A 23,304-nucleotide genomic window follows, 5' to 3' on the forward strand; every position below is an offset into this window, starting at 1 on the left:
GTTGGATGGTTGATTAGTTTTGCAGTCAATTGGTGTCTGTTCAAAATAAATGAAAAAAAGCTAATGTAATACGGGTGACTTTTGTTGCCCCACACTGAGGTATGTACCGAACCGTGGCTTGTGTGTACCATTACACCCCTAATACATACATATACATATATATATATATATATATATATATATAAAAATCTTTAATTTTCTTATTCAAGTAACACTGTCACCCTCCTTATACTGTCTGTGCTTTGAGCTGCTGTGACATGTGAATTTCCCAAGTGTGGGATTAATAAAGTTTTATCTTATCTTACCTTATCTTACCTTGAATCCAAGTAAACGTTTGTGCCAAATTTAAAGAAATTCCATCAAGGTAGTTTTGAGATATCCTCTTCACAAGACTGAGACAGACAAGGTCACAGTGACTTTGACCTTTGATCTATGACCACCAATAACTAATCGGTTCATTCTTGAGTCCATGTGAATGTTTGGGCTAAATTTGAAGACATTTCCTCGAAGTGTTCTTGAGATATCACATTCACATGAATGAGACATACAAGGTCACAGTGCCGAATCAGTTCATCATTGAGTCCAAGTGGACATTTGTGCCAAATTTGAAGAGAGTCACGTGAGGCATTCTTGAGATATCGTGTTCACAAGCATGGGATGGACAACATGAAGGCTCCGGCCACAGCTATCACTGGCATGTACTTGTGTACAAAAAATACTCAACATGAACTTTTCTACAGTCCCATCTGCTTTCCTGATCTGCTGTGGTCCATGTGTTAACACAGACAGAGAAGTCCCATCAGTAGGTTTTAAAATGTGTGTGGCTGCAGCACTGTGCAAGTATAGCCGGACTCCATTTAGAGCCCCTTTCTTCATGAGGCAGCTAAACAGTAATTGTACTTTGGGGATAGGGGTGCACTTGGGGAAGGTCAGATTCAGTTACATCTAATTTCACCTTGCTGTATTCACTGTCATGCTTTTATTTGGAATAGCAGAAATGGTTGCTTGTTTGAGGTTAGCTCTTGTTGAATGACCGCGCATTTCCTAAATCTCATCCACATATACATGCACCACAAGGGCCAACATGAAACAAGATACAGTGGAGCCTTTGGACAATATTTCATTCACTAGTGTTTTTGGAGCTGATGATCTTTGAAGGAGGAAACATTCACTTTTTGAGTGCATTGTATAAAAGTCAAGGAATTCTATACTAAAGGCTATTTTTGTCATGTTTTCTTTTAAAGACTTCTTTTAAATTCTCCTCATAAATTGTTTTCTAAATCTGAACATGCTCAATAAACATCATCCACACTCAGTCCCAATTTGCATTTCTCAAGTACAATCCTGACAAGACGCTGGAGGCCAAATGGCCTGTAAAGACATTTCTCTCTGAGTTGGCTGTGAACACTATCCAGACAAGATGCTAACAAGTTTAGGATGTGAGTGGTGTGCTGAGTGTGTGTGTTGTGTTCAAACTGGAACAGTGGGAGAGAGAGATCAGGTGGCTGAAAGCTCACTACAACTCGTATTATGAGGAAGCCAGATGGTGTGTTTTCCTCACTCACAGACTGTACTGCAAACACCTCTTCAGACTTACTTTCTCCTGCACATGTGATGATGCACATATACATTTAATTCTACAGCGGAAACTGGTTTTAGTGATTCTATGGATCTAAAAGCTTGGGACAGAATCATTCCTACACAAATATCGTTTAAATGATTTGCTTATAGTAATTCGATAGTCTTCTTACAGTATTCTTTTGGGGTTTTTTGATGCATGACAACATATGAAAAAATGATACTAATTGACAGTAATTATATTAATTAATTAATTAATTAATTTATTTATTTATTTATGTTTGTACTACAACAATATTGTCTCATGGTTACCTGTTTGTTTCCAGCTGGCTACCTGAGGTTGCTGCTGTGTGCACAGTGAAGACATGATGGGGAAAAAAAAGTTCTCTCGATGAAGAACATAGTGTCTTTGGAGCTTATGGCTTCTAATAATGGAGACAGAAAATTAATGTGCACGGGAAAGCACCTGTAGTCGAAGCAACCATCGCCAAGTGGACTGATAATACCCGCTTATGTAACACTCTTGTAACGCTCACAAAATGAAACAGCTGTAGGCCTCCTGTGTTCTGAAACAGTCAATAAAATTCAGTCAACACTAAAGCTGTCTGTTTCATTGTTCTATATTCATGCAATAATACAAATCTCAATTAGATGGTAATCTGCATGCGAAATAACTACAAAAAAAAACCAGTCCTGATAATCATCAGCTTATAGTGATCAATTTGACCCTGACAAATGTGAACACTATCAGCAGGTTCCACTCTATTGAAAAAACATTTCCTTTTAACAAGCCTGAGGCATGTGGAAAAGCTGGCAGAGCCCATGTCTCACGGTCTCTGCCACAGAGAGGCAGTTAGAGCTACAGGCTACAGTGAGGCTAAAAACAGAATTCAAATGACGTTTTTCCAAACAACTTTTTATGTCGGGGCTTCAGGACACTTGGATCACTATGGACGGGCAGCATGTAAATATTTTGTGGTTTCAATTATGTGTTTTTGGACGTTTGAAACATGGGGCACGGTAAGCCTCCATTAGGTGGAGTTGTGTTGCAACCCCCTCTCCCCTTGGATCTCTGGAAGTCTTGTGAGGACTCTAAAACGTCACCTGAGCCTCCATCGGCATATGGGTGAGTAGATAATGGCTGAATTTTTATTTTTGGGTGCACTATCCCTTTAAAAGTTATGAAGAAATACCATTTCATAAGTTTATATTTGTATATATTTATTATTGTATATACACCATTTACTGCAGGGCTGTTATATTAGATCAGACTATAGTTTATCAGGTGTTCCTGATAAACTGTTAGGTCAGTGTAAATGATAATTATTAAAAATCAATTTGGGTTCAACATGTTAGGTTTTGGTAAGTTGTGTGGAATTTAGCACTGGTTTATAAGACATAGCCCAATGCTGCAGGCTGTTGGAACATTTGTCTACGAAAAGCAATGCATCAAAATTCATACATGTCCCATATAATCATGAGCCAGTAATTTGTGCATAACCCACATATTTTGAAAGGCTGTGATGAACTGACCAATGCAGAAGAAAATGTAGCGCAGAGGCCCAGTAAAGAGAAAGGCTGGGATGGTGGATGGGTCACAAAACAAGTTTCTTATAGTGTACCGTGCCCCTGGCCTATATTCTGAATTTCTATCTGAATTTTCAGAGTTTTTATCCAGTTTAGTTCTTAAATCAGATAAAGTTATTATTGTCGGTGATTTCAATATTCATGTTGACGTTGATAATGACTCCCTTGCAACTGCGTTTATCAGATTATTACACTCAGTTGGCTTCAGTCAGGGTGTACATAAACCCACTTACTGTTTTAACCACACCCTTGATCTAGTCGTGACTTATGGAATTGAAATTAAAAACTTACTAGTCTTTCCAAAGAATGCCTCTCTATCGGATCACTACTTGATAACTTTTGATTTCTTTCTATTTGATTACACACCACTTAGCAACAGTTACTATACTCGGTCTTTATCAGATAGTGCTGTAGCAAAATTTAAGGAAATGATTCCATCAATGTTAAATTTAATACCATGTCCCTCTGTAACAGAGGCTTCCCATACTGACTTTAAACTCTCTCATATTGATTATCTTGTCGATACAACGCTGCGAACAACACTCGACTCAGCAGCACCTCCTAAAAAGAAGTTAACAATGCAAAGAAAATTCACTCCTTGGTACAACTCCCAAACCCAAACATTAAAACAACTGTCGTGAAAATTTGCAAGGAATTGGTGATTAACCAAACTGGAAGAATTTTGTTTGGTCTGGGAAGACAGTCTCAAAACGTATAGGAGGGCCTTCCGCAGTGCCAGAGCAAACTATTACTCATAATTAATAGAAGAAAATAAGACCAACCCCAGGTGTCTTTTCAGCACTGTAGCCAGGTTAACAGAAAGTCACAGCTCTGTTGAGCCTTGTATTCCTTTAGCCCTTAGCACTAATGATTTCATGAGATTTTTTTAATGACAAAATTATAACTATTAGAGGCAAAATTCATGACCTCTTGTCCTCAGACAGTACCTATCTGCCCTCAAACACAGCTGTAATACCTGATAGTTTTGTTGCAAATGGCAACAAACTTCTGTCTACGTTCAACAATGTTATCAAACACAACGGCGCTAGCTCGCCTTTTAGCCTCATTGTAGCCTGTAGCTCTAACTGCCTCTCTGGGCACCACGATCACGTGTGTGCACTTGCGTGAGACCATGAGACATGGGCATCGCGTTCATGTGTGCGTGCTTGCTTTTGCTGGTCTCGCGCTGGCTGGTTGGTCCATTTGCGGAGCCAGGGCTGCCTACAGAGATTGGATTTTTTCACAGCATATTCAGAGGACATGTAGCTAGCGGATCGTGAGGAGATGTTTTCTGTATGTGACAAAACCTTTTCAAGCTTAGGAAGACTTAGAGAGCCTTTAATGTTGTTGTAAGCTACTGTCCTGCATCTCGCTCTGTCTCTCTTTATGTCTCCTTTTGTCATATAGAATACTGTAAATTTATTATGTTGATTTGTTCTTTACAACATCTATTGCACGTCTGTCTGTCCTGGAAGAGGGATCCCTCCTCAGTTGCTCTTCCTGAGGTTTCTACCATTTTTTCCCCCATTAAAGAGTTTTTTTGGGGGAGTTTTTTCTTATCCGCTGTGAGGGTCCAAAGGACAGAGGGATGTCGAATGCTGTAAAGCCCTCTGAGGCAAATTGTGATTTGTGATATTGGGCTTTATAAATAAAATTGATTGATTGAAATTGAAACACAGGACTTTGCTCTTCATAGCCAATATAAGAAATCTTAAACGTGACAGTTGAGTGTATTATTTGTGTTTCCCTTTACGCGGGTGGAACTTGCCCGCTGTGCGCACCTCTCCTCCCTCTCCGGTCCCTGGCTGTTGGTCACAGATTTCTTCCCATATAGCGTTCCTTTGCGAGACAGTCAGGTTTCTTTGCTGTAGCTCATTTAAGTGTTTATTGGCCTCATCTACCAACTCCTCTAATTCTATAGGGTCGAATTTCACTTTGCGCTTTCCCTCCAAACTCGCTATGCTGCAAACCATAAAACACGCAAAACCCTCATCTAAATAGGGTGTCTCCAACACGTTTGCACCTCTTGTCATTTATGCAATCACCCTTAGTAAATCACCTGCAAACCACGGTTCAGCCCCAAACGCAAAATTCTAGATCGTGCATGCAAATTAGTACACGCAGATTGGGATCTCAGTAGATCAGGCCCTTAGTGCCTCTTTTCTGTTCTTCTTCTACTCATTCATCTTCCTCATCTTCTGTCTCTGTGACTGTCAGTGTCCTGTTTGTTCTCTCTCTGCCTCTAGCTGCCACATTCCTCCAAGTATGGCCACACACTGGCAGCTGCCATGTGAACTTATCACGGATGAAGAAAGGGGATCTGCCGTGCTCTCTTCCTGTCAGCACAGATGTCAAGGTGAACTTGGGGGACTCCTTAAATAACCGACTTTATGACCCTGGAACGCCCCCACCCCCACCCATCCGTCTGCTGCCTAGATTAGAGGAGGCCTCTTGTTTACAAGGGCATCCTGTGGTTTCTTTTATAGCTGCAACTGTGTCATCAGCGAGGAGTATATTCATACAGAATTTAACAATGAAAGGCATCTGATTACCTGGATGGATAGATAATTTAAGCATTTAAAGTAAACATATCTGAAATGTATCCCTCCATGGTCACTGATATAATTCAAAGACGATAAGTTCTATGCATTTTGAGTCTAAGGTAACATAGACTCACTGGGCAGTGACTGGTTAAGGCTGAAATTATGTTGGTCACCCTGGTGGCTCGTGGGTTTAAGGTGCTGAACGTGTAATTGCAATGTTCCAATTTTTAGCTAAGCGTGGAATCTTTGATGCATGTCAGGATTAGGGTTAGCATGTCATCCCTCATCCCTAACCATCCCTCATCTCTGTCACCACCACACTGTTCACTACTGTATCTAACTTTTCAACATCAAATCTGATTTGCCATTTTTTAAATTTCAGGCTGATGTTGAGTGTCTGTCACAGTTAGTTTACAGTTCAGTCATTCTGAGTGAGGACAAACTTGTAGCCTGCCATGCTTTTATGCGGTGTTGCTCTGCATGCAGTGATGCAGCAAAAAAGTGTAAATGGTTGATGTAGAAACAGCATTCTGTACTTACCACTGATTCATAGTTCAGTTAAAATTAAAGTGAAATGAATTCAATAACTATAAACCAAGTGACAAACAGAGAGCCTGGGATTTTTGAGTACCCTTGCCAGGTGCCCAATGTATTCCAGTTCAGAAACTGACAGGAATAAAACCGAGCAAACAGAGTGATTCAGTGGTATTTTACTATGTTGGAGAGCGAGGCTTTCCTGCTGCAGCTCTGATGTCTTACTAAACATCAACAAGCATCAGCCTGAGTATCAGTAACCTGAAACTACAAACAATAAACAATTGTGGAACTTTTGTGTTGGTGGATAAGTAACCAGTCTGAATGGGGTGAGGGCTGAATTATGCCCACCATGCCAGGATGCCAAGCTATGTGGCAGGCAGGGAGAGGGTGGAGGGGAGTTAGGGGTCAGGGGTCAGATTCTGCTCTCCTGTAATGGCTTCCCCTGGGATCCCAGCCAGGTAAACTGTCAAAGTCCACTTCCTCCCTCAGAAGTGGCAGGCTTTTTTAAACCCACCCACCAGCCCTACCGTCTCCTTCCTGTTGAACCCCACCCCCCAGTCTCCTCCTGTTACCCAGGACTAATCCACCCCCACTGCCTTACCACGTTTCAGCCAAGCCAGTGTGGAAAGAGGGTTCATGTTATTAGCCAGTCCTCTGTAGAGATGGGCCTACAGAACCAATGACAAGCTTTCCTCAAGATAGAAAGTAGATCATAAATTAAAAAAATTCAGAAGAAAAGCAATTATAGAAGGGATTTTAATTAGTGTCAGTTTGAATGAAAGCTGTTAATATTACCCTGTCTTCAAGGACATTTTTGACAACTTGGGTCTGATTTTGATATTTTTGGCCATTTTTCTATAACACTGTATTCACCAAGGAAACTGTTGAGATCTGGAAACAAGGCAAAATTGCTAAATTGAAGTCTGACAGACACAAAACGCAAGCAGTCAGATGATCAGAGAAGCCAATACTTAGCTGGACTATATAAATATGGGTATATACTATAAAAGCGAAGGCAGGTGCTGAGGAGCCTCATCCCTACTCCCACAAATGGGCATTTCTGTCTTCTGTCTGACAGTAACCTTGCTAAAGGAGTGTCAGTGATATCACTATCGCCTTTCTGAAAAGTTCAAAGATTTTCAACTAGAAGCGCTCAAAATGGCCAGACAAAAAACAAGGAACACTAAAATAAATTTAAAAAAAAAAAAAAAACGTTGCGTGCAGCACTTTTTCTCTAGGTGGCCACATGCACTCTCTCCTCATTGGGAACAATTAGGAAAAGACACCGGCGCTGAGACAAAAAAACGTAATGTGGACACAGGCCCTATGACTCTACAATCACCACAATCCTGTGCAATGCTGACTTTCATACAGAAGATCAGAGTTTTTGTATTCACAATTAAAATGTTAATGTTCACTATTTATACATATGACTGTTGTCTTACCTTAAAATCAAGTGTTTTAGTTCACCAACCCCAACCATATCTTGTTTTTTAAATCTAACACAAGAGTGATGAGGGGAATGCCCCAAGCGGATGCAAACTGAAGATGTTGTGGTTCATGTTGAGCGCCTTAACCCTTAGACAACCAGGGTACCCCACAAATTATTATGGGGTACCCTGCACAAACAGTGGTGGGGGTCGTTACTCAAAAAAGTAATGTTTTACACATTACACATTACTTAGGAAAAAAGTAATCCCTTACTTTACTTGATTAGTCCCTGGGGAAAGTAATTAGTTACAATACTCGTTCCATTACTAGTTACTCTGTAAAATTGCCTGAAATGCATTGTCATGTAATTTGCCAGTTAACGACATAGCATTAAACCTTACATATGTGTAACAATCCTAAGGTAGGTATGGATAACTAGATGGATATATAATAAATAATACCCAGAGTCGGCTTCACGAGGGGGCACCAGGGGCAGTGCACACACACACACACCATTCACTGTGCCCCCTCACCTGTATAAAAGCATATGTTTTCTCCCATCAGTGCAACTGTAGCGATGACTGAAATCCATTATGCTAGTAGGCTGTTGCATGACATGTCAGGCCAGAGCATTTAATTCATTGCACAGCTGGTTCACAAGGTAGGCCCCTAACTTCCCTCCTTCTCTCCTTAAAGGAAATAGCCACTTTAGAATGAAAATGCAGACAGTACTTACTGACCCTCATGCTGACAAGAAGTCCAGTGTAGTTTTTTAATCCACAAAACTCGTTCAGGGTATCGGAGGATAACAGCTAGCCGAGAATAACTTGAAGTGCATGGAACCCACATTTTGAAAATGTATTAAAACTCTAAAACTGTATTTCAAAAACGTCAGAACGGCTTGTAATAATGGCTCGTAATCCAAGTGCCCTGAAGCCACGGCATGCAAAATTGACTTGAAAAGACGTAATTTACTCCACTTTTATAGCATCATTTCTCACCGTGGTCAGATAGCCTGCCCTGCAGGAGTGCTGTCTTTACATGGCAACTCGTGCAAGACTTGAGAACTGGCAGCACCACTAGCCATCAGGTAGTCTCATGCGAGTTGTAAACACAGCACTCCGCCAGAGAAGTTGTTATGCCAGGCGGGGGGTGTTATGATTATATTACTTGCCCGCTGCCCCACAGTCATTTAGTTAATTTTTCCATATCAGTGCCATGTTCATCAAATAAAAAAAACTTGAATTTGTAAAATAATAAGCGTGTTATCAATTTCTAGTAGGAAAATGGACGTTACAATTATAAACTGAACGCTGCAGCAGAGTAGCAGGGTAGCAGAGTGAGACATCTGTCCTCGCTCCTGCTATCTGCTGTAAACACATGAAGCTGCTCCCATGTCTCCCCAGGTCTCGGTGCTTGTTTGCGGCAGAAACTCTCCCATCCTCTGGCTCAACCCCGCATCTGTGTTAGCCGCTGACCGGCTGGACACGGAGGACGACCCTTTGGCAACAGCCTGAAGCCCATCGTCACTAACTCTTAAGTAAGTGGAAGATCTAATGATGAATTTATGTAATGCAAGTAATGACTTAAGTATTTGATTAGTAACTGTAATGTGATTACTGCATTTAGGGACAGTAGTGCCTACACTACTCGTTACTGAAAAAAGCAATTTGTTCACAAATTGGTCAATAACTAAGGCCAAACTATGGCTCCTCATATAAATCAATACACGGAGCCCTTCCCTACAGCTTGAAGTCCTTTGGCATTTTCACGCTGTGGTACAAAACAGCTAAATCCTGTAAGTCAGGGCTTCTTTGCTGAGGCAGAAATGCAATTGACAGGAGATGGAGGGGGGTGATTAGTGTTTGACCATCCTTTTCTTTATCTTCTCTTTCAGTTTCATCTCATCCAAGAAGAGGTGCCTGTCCCTGACAACAATGTGCTGAATCAAGTCAGTTCCACTCTGGGCCTGAATTTTAAAGTTTCATTACATCCCTGCCATGCCCCTGTTTGCTACTTTGACCCAATGAACTACCAATGAACTACTTGTGCTTACATAGCTTGTTAACAGATATGACCTTGTGCTTGTTTTGCTCAGAAAAAACAGTGGTGGGATTTGTCATTTGGCTCTGTCTATCGAGTTCTAAATAAAAATGCAAACATTGTTTATGACAGGATGAGGCTGCTAAACTTAAGTATGTTTACACCCATTAATCACTGTATAATGTATACGCACTGTATCCTTTGTCCTAAAACACAACAATGGCCTGATCTCATTGCAGGACATGATAACACAGACAGCCCTAATGCATTGTTTGTGTGACGATGAGGTACATTTCCCCTGATATATCCTACCCTACTAGACAAGGCCAGTAAAAATGTTACACTGGTTACTTTTTTATATCTCCTCCTTTATATATCTTAATTATTCAGTCTCTCTCTCAAACTTGGTGCCAACTAAATTTTGAAAGATGTTCGAGTGCTACTGTGACAGACACAGATTGCATTTTGTGGTGGCCTGTCTTTGCAATGTGCCGGTAAAGGGGTTAAAATTGGTGCGTCCACCTGGGTGTTGTATTTCCATCATTGCTGATCAAAGCCAATCAGAGCTGGAGCCTATAAATACCTGTGACTAGTGAATGCTGATTGTAACCGTCTCCAGTTTCCGATCAAACTGTATATTAACTGTAACACAATCTGGAAAAAGAAAAAAAAAAGGATTTTTTTCCCTCCCTTTACCTCTGGAGGAAGTGCCGTAGTTTTTTGACTAACGGAAGTGCAGGGGCCTCGGGGATCGCTCAACCCCTTCACTTCCGGCAGTGCCCCCAGAGAATCGCCTTGTTTTTTTACAAATACATATATATATATATATATATATATATATATATATATATATACATTTTTCACATCACTATACACAATATACACCGTTTAGACTAATCTGATGTTTGTAAAGTCTATAAACACAATGATTGAACAAACATTACTATTTCTGTGTGCACGTTTTGTAATTAATAACATGGTTATCGTAGATTAGCTGGGCTAACCGTTAGCTGTTAGCCCCGTTAGTGGTGTCTGTAGCAACTCAGTAACTCAATAAACGGTTCGTGAAAAAAATATTTTTTCCAGCGGAAAAATGTCTAGAGAGCATCAGTGGCTGCAGCTGACAGGGACAGCTAACAGCCTAACAGCAGCAACAAAGCTAACATCAGGACGTCATCTGTTAAAAGCCTCCTGTTGTCGGATACGACATGAAATTACTCCAGTTAGCTCAATCATGTTGTAACTAAGACATCTGCTGGAAAAAATATTTTTTTCACGTTGATGAGATGGCATTTTGGGTGGAGCGGTCGCCATGGACGCGAAGCTTGCTGTTTCTGTAGGTACACATTTCCTGGGGACACCTGCACGTCTCGGCCCCACCCCCTCCATTGTGATTGGCTAAAGCGCAGCATCGTTCAAACTCAAATTCTACAATGTAAATTGCAGAATCTGTCTTGAGAGATTAACTGTCACACAATATATAATACATAGATATTTTTGATAGGCACTGTGGCGGTTTGCAGCCAAAAGTGAAGCAGTCAGGATAAGTGTCAGCACTTCCAAGTCTGAGGCCATGGTTCTATGCTGGAAAATAGTGGATTGCCCCCACCAGGTTGGGAGGGAGTTCCTGTCCCAAGCGAAGGAGTTTGAGTATCTCAGGGTCTTATTCACAAGTGAGGGTAGAATAGATTGGAACCAGAAGGCAAAGGTTTCCATTTTACTGGTCCATCTATGTCCCAACCCTCATCTATGGTCATGAGCTTTGGCAGTGACAGAAAGAATGAGATCGCAGATCTAATGGCCAAAATGAGTTTTCTCTAAAGAGTGGCTGAGCTCAGCCTTAGAGATAAGGAAAGGAGATCGGATATCTGGAGCAGGCTCAGAGTAGAGCCGCTTCTCCTTTGCATCGAAAGGGGACAAATGAGGTGGTTCAAGCATCTGATAAGGCCATTAAGTTGCATCTAAACCATGACCATGGGCATCCTTCTTAGTTAAGATTAGACTCTCTTGGTCTGTGAATGTATGGATGTTGAATTAAGGATTAATGTCATCAACCTCCATAATTTCCATTTCCAAACACAGTGCAAGCTGCATCCTTTTGAATATTTGCTTAATTTCCTGCTCAGTCTGTTTATTGATATTTGTTGTTTGAACTTATCAGAGCATTTTCAATAAAAACAAATACCTCAACCAGGTTATGTCTCGTTTGAATCAATTTCATCTAATGTAAATATTTTATTTTAGCTGTATTTGATAAAAATGAGTTCGATTAACTCAATTTAATTATATTGCCTAATGTAATTAAGTTATTTTAGCTATATTTGATAACAATGAGTTGGATTAACGCAATTAAATCATATTGCATGGCTGTAACTGGGGAAAAAAATTATAGCTGTTGTGAAATTCACCTTAAGATGGTCCTATTTTGCAGTGTAAACCTAACACCAGCTATTTTTTCAAGCATATTAGTAACTGTGGGCAGTATGGAGACACCATCTAAATGCATGTTATTCTGAGCAAGCTGTCTTACTCTCATTTGGGCTTAAACTGAAGAGAATATGTGGAAAAGCCATTGTGTGTAAGCACATAAGCACTTTAAGGGAAGAGCAGCAGTAATGACTGATTGCAGTGAAAACAGCAGTACATGAGTAAGCTAGGCCCTGATGACAAAACATCATCTTATAGCATGGAGTGTGTTGGCTGTGATGCACATCTGTTCAGTTCAGTTCAGTTCAGACAACTTTATTAGTCCCCAAAGGGGCAATTCAGTTCAAGCAGTCACTGTACAGTACATGAAACAATGACGATGACAACGATGACAACGACAATGACAACGACAACAAGCAGCAGGCAGACAGGAGCACAACATTATGTCAGAGACAACTGATCAGTACATAGCCAAGGCCATGAAAGCATCAAAAAGAGAGACAGTCATTGGCACTTACACCACTGTAAGCCGAATGTCAGAGTGGCACAATTAAATAACAGAAGGAAAAAAAAAAACAATAAATAAGTGGGCATACAGAGATGCATTGCATGTCAAGTCACAGGAATACAAAAATGGTTTTATTTTCATTCCAAATTACTACCACCATCTAGGTTTAAAAGCCTTGTGGCAGATGGGATGAAAGATTTGGCATACCTATTTGTTTTCCTGATGCTACAAAGCGGCGGCCTGAAGGCATCACCATGAACTCAGAGGACAGGATGTGTGACAGTGGAATATGTTTCAGAGCACTCCAGTTGTTTGCCTAATCCAGCTCATAGTCTTTTTTTCTTTTTTTTAAAGATTATTTTTAGGGCTTTTTGCCTTTGATGCACAGGACAGAGTGAAATGGGGTGAGAGAGAGAGTGAGGGTTGACATGCAGCAAAGGGTTGCAAGCCCGGAGTTGAACCTGCGACCGCTGCAGCAAGGCATCGCCTCTATACATCCAGCTCATAGTCTTTGCTCTATTATCACTTTCCCTTAAAACCCCACCACAGTCAAACCCTAATAGGGCCATGTGGTGACTGTGCATACACAACATACCCAGACTGCTGATATGAGGCCCACTCAGCCATATGCAATGAGTCTGGTGATTAATCTCCATTCACTCAAAGCAACATGTAGCCTAAATTACACATATTTTTAGGCATATTGCTCTGTCTGAAAGACAAGAGACTTCGTGGCACCTCTGAGGCCTGAGGTAACTCCAACTCTGCTGCTCTACTGTTACCAACTTACAATGTTAATTTTTCACAGGCTGCTCAGAAACATGCCAAGGTCAGAATACTACTCAGTATCCTTCAAATTAAACACAGTCATCCATGATATCAAAATGCACACACTGACCCAGAGTTACAACAGTAATGTCTGTGAACTACACAGAGACAATGTAATTATCTTAACTTCGACAAAACAGAAACCTTTATTATCACCTTATGTATGGACTGGTGGTAAAGAGAAAGGTTACTGGAGCATTCCGTGGTATTGGGTTATTCCAACAGGTAGGATAAACATGCTCAGTAAATAAAAGCCATTCTACCATTTACATCACAATAGGCTTTGTAATCCAACGTGGAACAACACTGATAATTAAATCCGATAATGAATGTCCTCTGTGATTATTTATCAATGTGATAATTGTTATTCCATTTTTACAGATTTTATTTGGCTTCTTGGCATGGTGACATTGAAATGGACTCTCCACTTTGTGCATGTATAGGTCCTGTTTGTGCATGTGTGTGTCTTTCGGACCTGTGTGTAATTGACAAGAAAGAGTGAAAACATTGAATTTCTCCTCAGGTGGATTAATAAAGTAAATAAACTTAAATGCAGTATACATGCCAGAGTCCTGCACCAGGTCGGTCTGCATCCCTGGAAAATTGTTAGCTTCACAGACAGCAGTGGCTAAAGGTTCAAGGGCCGGTGCAAAAGGAGGCGGGATAAAGGATTACCCTGTGCAGTACTTCTACATAAGTCAATTATGGGAGATGATGCCATTAGTAAGAACTGATGCTTTGCGGTTAGCCTATTGAAGCTAAATCAAGCACATGAATTTTTGGATATATCCATATTGTTGAAGAGCAAGGAATCCACATCCACTGAGATTGTTGCCATAGGAAAGTATCTTACTGCAATTTCCATGGAATTGATGAGGAACAAAATCCACAGAGGCCTGCAGATCCAGTGTATAATATTCTGTTAATTAACTTGTAGCCGTTGTCAGTTCAGCAGGCATTGCCCTGGCCATTGTGCTGCAGTGAATTGTGGGATGTAGTCATACACATGCGCCCTCCTATTGCCCACCTGGTGCCTGCCAGTCAGCACCAGCCACATGCTCACTATGCTCACGTGGCTGCCATGCTGTTGAATACTTACAGCACCAGGTGACAGAGAGGGCATAACTCTGATGTCTAGATTGAGACACTACAGACTAGAGCTCATGTTGTTTAGTCAAAGACAAATAGATTAAAGGAGGTGGAAAATCAATGAAGATGAGAAGGAAACAACTCGTGACAAAGAAGCTAAACAATTTAAACAATGGAAACATGGCTTGTATGTAATTATTAAAACTTTGAGGTAGCCGAACTTGCTGGAGATGTGGGGATGATTATGGTGCTTATGGGAATATCCCAAGGTAAAGACTTTATGGTGTACTGTTCATGAATATATGAGGCAAATCAAAGGCCACTATCTTACACACATTGTTCTAAATGTCCCAGAAGATCCACTGCCGCTAAGCAATGTCCCTACACCTCCAGTGGACTGGATTCACACAGCAGATATGTTGGATAGGAAGACCACTGTTGAAGAGTAGAAATTTGTTGATCTACCTCCAGCACAAGCATGGCTCTCTCAGCTTGGAATTGTAGGAGCTTAAAGGAATACTCCGACGACTTGGGAGTTATGCCCTTTCTCTATCATTTTCATATTGAGACAACATGATCGATATCTTTTTTGTTGTCTGTACGTCCAGTGGCTGGGTCTCAGCGGTTAGCATTGCGGCTTAGCTTAGCGAATACAACTGAAGTCTATAGGGGGTCAGTAGCCTACTCGTAAAAGTGAACAAATAAACGTTACAGAAACCCTGAAGCTTGTATTTCTACACGTGCATTTAAAATAAACATGTTTAAACATTAATTCGAAAAACGAGAGTCCTTTTTAGTTATTTTAGAAGAAGTTTGATACACGGAACTATAGTGTGTTTACGCCCTGCGCGGAGGGGATACACTGGTGATCAACAGCTGCAGCTGGCTCTGGGACAGGTACACTAGGTCACTCGGTAAAAGCAAACAAAGAGACGACACGGACGATCATGTCTTGAAAATGTATTATTGCAACTTGCAAAAACACTCAGGACAAACCTACAGGCTAGATGAAAAGGCACTGTAAATGTGCATTATAAAGCGATATGACTCACTCGACTGAAAGCTGTCCATCAGCTCCTGCAGGCCTGGGCCGTTTATTCCAGTTTATCTTAGGAACATGAAAAAATGTATCAATTACGCCAGGATTAGTGATTGCTGCAAAGTTTTCACTCCTTGTGATGCACTCTCTGTGGTGGTTTTCCTCCTGATGATGATGATGATATATCTCTAGCCTCCCCAACGATGGTAGCACCAAATCCCATTCTGTGCAGCAAAATGATTCCACCTCTGCAGGCACAGGTTGGCAAGCCCCGCAGCTACACCAATCCTCCCCTGACCTCCATCTCCCCTCGGCCCCTTGCTGTTCCGCTGTCTCGGAGGATTCAGCCTCTCTTCTTGCCCGCTCAGCATCCAACACCTGGAGTTCCTCATCTGTATACTCCGGCTCAAACAGGTATGGCTCTGGATCTGTGTCCACTACAAGAAACTCTTCAAAATCGAGTTCAAAGTCGTCCATTGCAGCTACTATAGTCCGGAGATATCGTTAGGCTAAATAAACAACTGAGTTTTGTTTACAGGCTAAGTCTGTGCCTGTGCCTGCTCACCGGTGTATCCCTCCGCGGATCACAGCACAGGACGTAAACATACTATACTTCCGTGTATCAAACTTCTTCTAAAACAACTAAAAAGGACTCTCTTTTTCGAATTAATGTTTAAACACGTTTATTTTAAATGCACGTGCAGAAATGCCAGCTTCAGGGTTTCTGTAACGTTTATTTGTTCATTTTTACGAGTAGGCTACTGACCCCCTATAGACTTCAATTGTATTCGCTAAGCTAAGCCGCAATGCTAACCGCTGAGACCCAGCCACTGGACGTACAGACAACAAAAAAGATATCGATCATGTTGTCTCAATATGAAAATGATAGAGAAAGGGCATAACTCCCAAATCGTTGGAGTATTCCTTTAAGAGAAATTGTCTTTTAGTTTGAACAATTAGGTGGATATATGTGGTCTGAAATGAAATCGATACCTTAAGGCTAGTTCTCATTTCACAATTTTCACCGCGATTTTGACATCGCAGAGGATCTTGAGAGCCACCTTGGGTGAGTCGGCAGATAGTCTGCCACAACAAGTCATCATGTGTGAACAAGCCTACGAGCAAGTCGCCCCCTCATTTGCGACTGGGACTGGATATCTGGCATGCTAGAAAACTGGAGAAGTCTGACACGACTGACAAAGAGCATCAGCCAATGAGAGGCGCGATACGTCAGCACGCAGGACAATGGAAGAAATGGGAGGAGAACAACCTGGCAAGCAACAACAGCAATGGTGGCATCCACAGGATCACAGGGAGCGCGCTGTGTTTGGACCCAGGTCCTGGAGGCAGATCTGATTCAACACTGGGAAGAATATCCATGCCTTTACCACGTGTCGTCTCCAAGTTAAAAAACGTAGTTTGGTGACGTCATCGCGTTATCTGTGGCTCTGTCGGCGAGGGCTCGGTGGAGGAATCTTGTGGTGTGCACACACAGGTCGTAACACAGTTGGCGAGACTCCTCATAACAAAAACACACGGCACCAGGTATGAACACTCAAAAGATTACGATAGTCTACGCGAAGCAAAATCGGGGTGAAAATTGTGTAATGTGAACTAGCCTTTAGTCACATTAAAAGCCCTTGAAACCCCTCAAAATCAGGTAGCAGCCCTTTTATTTGCAGTTTATCTGGGGTTTTTAATACACTAAATATGCTACTTACTGCCATGGCACTGAAATCCTTATGCTGCCAATATAACTCCCTTCTTTACTTATGTAAGTAGATATTTTTCTGTTATCACTGATCCTGTTAGGGGTCACAGAGGGGCTGGAACCTATCCCAGCTGTCACTGGGTGAGAAGTGGGTACACCCTGGACAGGTCGCCAGACTATCACAGGGCTGGCACAAAGAGATAGACAACCATTTATGCTTACATTCACACCTAGAGGCAATTTAGAGTCACCAAGTAACCTGACCTAGATGTCTTTGGACTGGGAGGAAGCTGGAAAACCCAGAGAAAACACGCACATGGGGAGAGCAGGCAAACTCCACACAGAAGGGCTCCAACCCTGACCTATAGTCATACAATATATATTTTAAATGTATTTTTTAAGTTATTTTCTTTTTTTTCCCAGTAGCCCATTATTTAAGGTTGTTGTGCCTGCTTAAAAAATCTAATTAAGTGAGTGAGTAAGTGTGATTAAGTGTAAACTGCAATAAGATAAAGGGTAAAGTTGTTGATTTTTAATTTACTTGTGCACCTGATTGTTGTTTCAAGACAGACTTGAAAAAAACTGTGAACCTATCCTTTATAGACCATAGAGAAAGGGATAAAAAAAAGTAAATGATAGTGCTCTCAGGTGGTCAGTCAATTTTAGCTAACAAGTTACAAATGTCAAAAACCTCCTTATCCCAGACCCCCATTCAGTTGTAGGACACTGAAAGTCACAAGAAGCTGTAAAAGTACCAGACCATCTGGCAGCTCTGAGTTGAAAGACTTTCACACCTGCAGCAACTGGAGAATCTCCTCAGAAGCTGTGAGCAAATCACCACCTTAACAGGCATTCATGACATATCTCACAGACACTTACTACCATGTCACAACACTAACAGATCAATTAGCACTGATGTGTGGTGACTGACACCTCATCCTGTTCTCACATGGCTGTCACACACACACACACACACACACACACACACACACACACACACACACACACACACACAGGCAGACACAGAGAAGAAAATGGACCAAAAAGTTGCACCCTGGTGTTTTCTGTCCATATTCAGAGCTTAACAGTAATTCTTTTGCATGTTGCCATTATTGCCACCAGCATGCTTCTAAACCCCCTCTGGTGCTCTAACTGTTAAATAGGAACAAAACAGTCATTGTTTTATTTGGGTTAACATCATGATTGTGTTCAGATTTCACCATTTAGTATATTAGTAATAACCAAATTAACTAGTGCCCAAAAATGCCTGTTATCATGACTGAATCTCAATTAAGATGCCAGTATACATCAAAAGTGCTTTTTTGATGCTCAAAAAGCTTTAGACAATACACACACAAACGTGATAACAAAGCTGTATGGAGGTTCAAACTATGAATAACTTCCAGGTGAGAAATTGTGTGCCATTATCCCCCTTTTTAAACAATACCATGTCACCCCCTTGTCGATGAGGCTGCCTTTTTTACTCTTCCTCTGAGTGTGGCTGTTGGTATACTTTTGATTTCCGATGTGATCAAACAGCTCGTTACACAAACCACTTCTTTCCTCGTAAAACTTGGCCTGCAATCTAATAAGAAAGCCTTGCTGTACTACACACCTTAAAGAGGGTTATAGTTTTCATTGTTTGGTGGAGTTGTGCTTAGAGCTGTTTCTAATATTTTTTCTACCATCAGTGATATGGCTACCCTGATATCACCTACTGGTTTGTGAATTCCCCTTTTGAATCCTAGAGTTCAGCATTTCGGCGATCGCCATCTTGTTTTTTTGAGAGCCAGAAGTGGCCACATTTGGATGAGAGGGTGGAGCTGTGAATGAGCAAGGGGTGGATCTGACTGTAGTGACACCATCACAGATAGCTTCACTCAAACTGACCCGCCCTTAATTATGTGTAACTTTAAGCCTCAACAAAATGTAAAAAGTTATATAAGAATTCAGTCCCTGTACAATTATCATGGATTTTAAAATTAGCTGTGGAGATCAAACCTATTTTTGTACCAGGCTGTAAACATGTTTATTTCTGCTGTAAAGTTGGACATTTTAACATGGAGGTCGGTGGGGAATGACTGGCTTCTGGAATCAGGCTCAAGTGGACAAGGAACTGCAGGTTTTGGCACTTCTGTGTTGGTTTCATATGTTAGCCTCAGAGGTTGCAGCTTGATAAAAGTATACTGTCTCCCTGCTTTCTGTGTGCAATGACATTTATATATATGTCCAGGACTGTGTTGGTGGCTCATTTATATCACATTATTTGTATCCACTTTTCATATAAGCACAAGCAAAAATAGCTTATGATGAATTCATAGTATATAGAAGTTATTGTTAATACCATTCACATAAACATTCATATTCATATAGTCATATTTACTGCATGGAATTTTTTTCTCAAAGTTTCAACATACTGTATACTACTTAATAGTGCATAATGTGTCAAAGGCAATCCAGTACAATCTCACATCTGCCAAATTCAACAGATAGGATGTTGCATTGTCTATGTACAACATTTTAACCCTTGCACTATCAACGCCTTGCAACATAAACACATACAAACATGAGAAGCACAAGAAGTGCAAGAGTCAAAACACACACAGAAACATTCCTTGTCTGTCTAATGACTTAATGACTACCACCTGCAGTGCAGGTGACTTTAGACAGTTAAGTTATTCGGTCAGTCTCAGCAATTCAGCTGCTTTAGCTTTGGGATGCACAACTGAAACCATTAATGAGCCTACTGTAATTCTGGGGTCAATGTTTGTAAGTCTAACAAGGGCAATGAATCAGAAAAATACTTCAAAGGTGAAGTAGCAGTTATTGCACTGTTATCAGTGTTCTCTAGGAACTGATGTCCAGTTTTCAGAGAGCAAAACATAGTGATGTAGCTGGTTTTCCAGGAATGTCTCATATGATGCCACCTCATCACAACAGCTTGAATCATGACCTAATATGACACACAATGGCCCTGGCTGCCAGCTGTAATGGAAAAGCATCTCAGCTTGTGTTTGAGTGAGCTGAGGGACACAGGTGCAGAGCAGGGCCACCAGCTGATATGTACACTATCAAATGCAACACACAGCTGTACATCAGTAAAACAGATGAGATTGTTTGATTCTAAAAGACAAAATGAGGCCTGGATGCAGTCAGCTTAGCACAGAGACAACACTGCATGACACAAATGGCCACAGAGAGAGAAATACTTTTGTTAATAGTGTAGCATAGTAAAAAAATATATAATTTATAATAATTTCCAAATTAAATTTCATTATTACATAGTTATGATTATAAATAGTATTTTTAAAGGTCAGGTATAAGCACCAAATCCATCTAAGCTGCCCATTCCCTTTCCATAACACAAATTAATTACTGTATAATTTAACTCTATATGCAGTTGCTATTGTTGATTACTTCCAGAAAAGCTAAAAGCACATTCTCAATGATCATTTGCTACCACACCCAGCTTTCAGTCATATAAGTGCAATGTTATTAAGAGGCCACATGTTGATGACCTGGTGTAAACACAGCCCTCTCATGTCCCACTAGCTGCACTGATGTACAAACATGGGAAAAAACCCTTTCACTGCAAATGTATGACGCTACACTTGCAGACTTGCATCTTGTGTTGAGTTGAATGGCCAAACACAGCCTTTCATGTGTGTTTAGTGTCCAATATGTGTGTGAAGTAGGAGGACAAAGTGTCGGTCAGTAAGAGAAAGTGACAAATGGGTGGGTAAATGGATGGAGGGTAAAGATCTTACCTGGGGGACACAGGCAGTTGTGGGTAGCCTCCCTCATCTCCCGTGTTTTCGGAAGCCGTGCTGCAAGCTTCTGCATGAGAGAAAACAGAAGAAGAATGTTAGAGCACACTGACATTTTAATATCACGTGACACCAAACATGAAATGTGTGTTGTCAAAAACACAATTTACATTTATCTGTGTGTACTTACTACTCAATATATCTTTTTTTTTTTGTCAAAAAGTATAAAAGACTCAGGCTTAACTTAAGGTCCACTTACCTGTTTGCTCTACAGTTTTTGACAACTACTGTACATTGTCTTAAGCAGATAGATTTTGCATGAAACTGAGTTTTGATGAGTTTGCCCACTTTCAGGATTTCCTGTCAGTGTTGGGAGTGAACTTTCAAGCTCAACATTTAGGCCAACATGGGGTTCAATTACAATTCCATGACAACTGAGAAAACATATGGTAATGAAAACCCCATAACAGGGATGCATGATATTGGATTTTTTGCCAGCATCCGATATGCCAATATGTAAGAAGTCATTTGAAAGATAACCGATACGGATATCGAAATATCCACTTTTTTCCCCACCTAATTTTAGTGATCATCAAATCTCTTCTGTAGTGGAATTTACATCATATGATGTATACTGTGATGGCCCCCCAGTAGATGGAGACATGTAATACAATACTTTTCAATGGATGTTATATTCATTAATTCTGCAAAATAAGAAAAAGATGATGATGGCTGATTCTGATCATTTTACAGCTGATATTGGCCGATAGCAATGATGTGATGATATAATTGTGCATCCCACGTCATAATATGTACGAAAGCCTCAGACAAGAGTGTAAGGGGACCTTGACTCAAGATTGTCTTGTCAACTGGCTATAACTGTACTTACATGTACACAATATAGCATTTTGCTTTGGGGTTCAGATAATGTGTTACTATGTGCTGTTGTAGTCTGAGTCCTCTTACCCTATAGAGAAAGATGACATTGTTTTATTGCCACAGTTTTGGTTCTACATTAAAACTTTCACCAGGAACAGGTGGAGCTCAATCTTTACATGATGTATTAAGAGAAGACACATCTAAAAAAATGTAAACCAAAAACTGTATGGTCAGTTACTGTTTCATTATTAAGCACAAACACCTTTCTTCAGATATCAAAGTGTGACAGTTGAGCACATTACATAAACAAAATCCTGTATGTGATTTGCCCCTGAACAGAATAGAACACTATCCAAGTACATTCTCCCCAGCATAGCAGTCACTCCCGCTGGTGGTGGTGACTTGCAAAGGAATGCCAGCCAGGCTGTTTAGAGGCCTGCAACAGGTGCTAAAGGGGATGTCATGAAGGAACAGTCATCCTGAGCACTACTGAAGTATTCTGGGTACAACCTGTGACCTCAGTGTGCCAAGCATTGGAAATGATGATTTTGGGGGATGAGATAGACGTGTACCCAGTGGAATGTTTTCCATTTCTCGCAAGTAAACTCCACTAAAGCCCTGTTTCCACCAAGCAGCCCGGTATGGGTCATTTCAGTTCAGTACGCTTTCTTTTCTGTTTCAACTGTGAAAAGTTGTGGATGGTAACAATGGAACCATTTTCTGTCATGCCTGTGTTGGGGTACCTAGCACATAAATCTGATACTTAAGTGTGGAGCTAGAAACACTGCAGTCTGTTGATTGGTAAATAGAGGAAGGTCACTCTTGCTCAGGGCTGAGTTGGGCTGAACCAAGGCTTGTGTCATACAGTCTCAGCTGTTCCTCTCTTCTGTCTGTCCACAACTGACATCTTGCCCGCGGCAGGCTAGTTAGCTTGCTAGCTTGCTACTTCCACCATGCTTTTATGCTAACATTACAGTGATGACAGAAAATGAGCTGAACAAAGTTGTCACTTATCTGATGATAGCAATGTGTTTTTCTATGCTGTGGCGGAAGAGTGTTGATGAAGCAATTAGTTGTAAGCATAGTCTGTGTGTTGGAGTGATTTTGCCTTGTGTGGTAAATGTGAGGAGAATGAATGTGAAGGAGACTTTGAACCAGTGTGTTATTTGCAAATGGCAGTGAAGGAGACAGAAATAATCAGCACTAGATCTAAGATTTGATGTAGGTACAAAATGTTATGTCATGAGGAGGACAAATCAATCAGGAATCACAAGGAATTTTAATTTTGTAAGGATCAGGTGAGGTTTTCGGCCTTTGGGGCAACAGTTATTAACTGC

General features: G+C 40.9%; 1 protein-coding gene across 2 annotated transcripts in view; it reads right to left on the reverse strand.

Moving 5' to 3' along the window:
* Positions 1-23,304, reverse strand: part of LOC125904025 (collagen alpha-1(XXIII) chain-like) — a 129,477-nt gene that overhangs the window by 74,418 nt on the left and 31,755 nt on the right. For both annotated transcript variants that reach the window (XM_049601290.1, XM_049601289.1), the window contains exon 2: positions 21,089-21,158. In XM_049601290.1, coding sequence (XP_049457247.1) covers positions 21,089-21,158 — 70 coding nt within the window. The remainder of the gene's footprint in view (positions 1-21,088; positions 21,159-23,304) is intronic.

The sequence above is a fragment of the Epinephelus fuscoguttatus genome, linkage group LG16, assembly GCF_011397635.1.
Source record: "Epinephelus fuscoguttatus linkage group LG16, E.fuscoguttatus.final_Chr_v1".
In the NCBI taxonomy this organism is placed as follows: Eukaryota; Metazoa; Chordata; class Actinopteri; order Perciformes; family Serranidae; genus Epinephelus; species Epinephelus fuscoguttatus.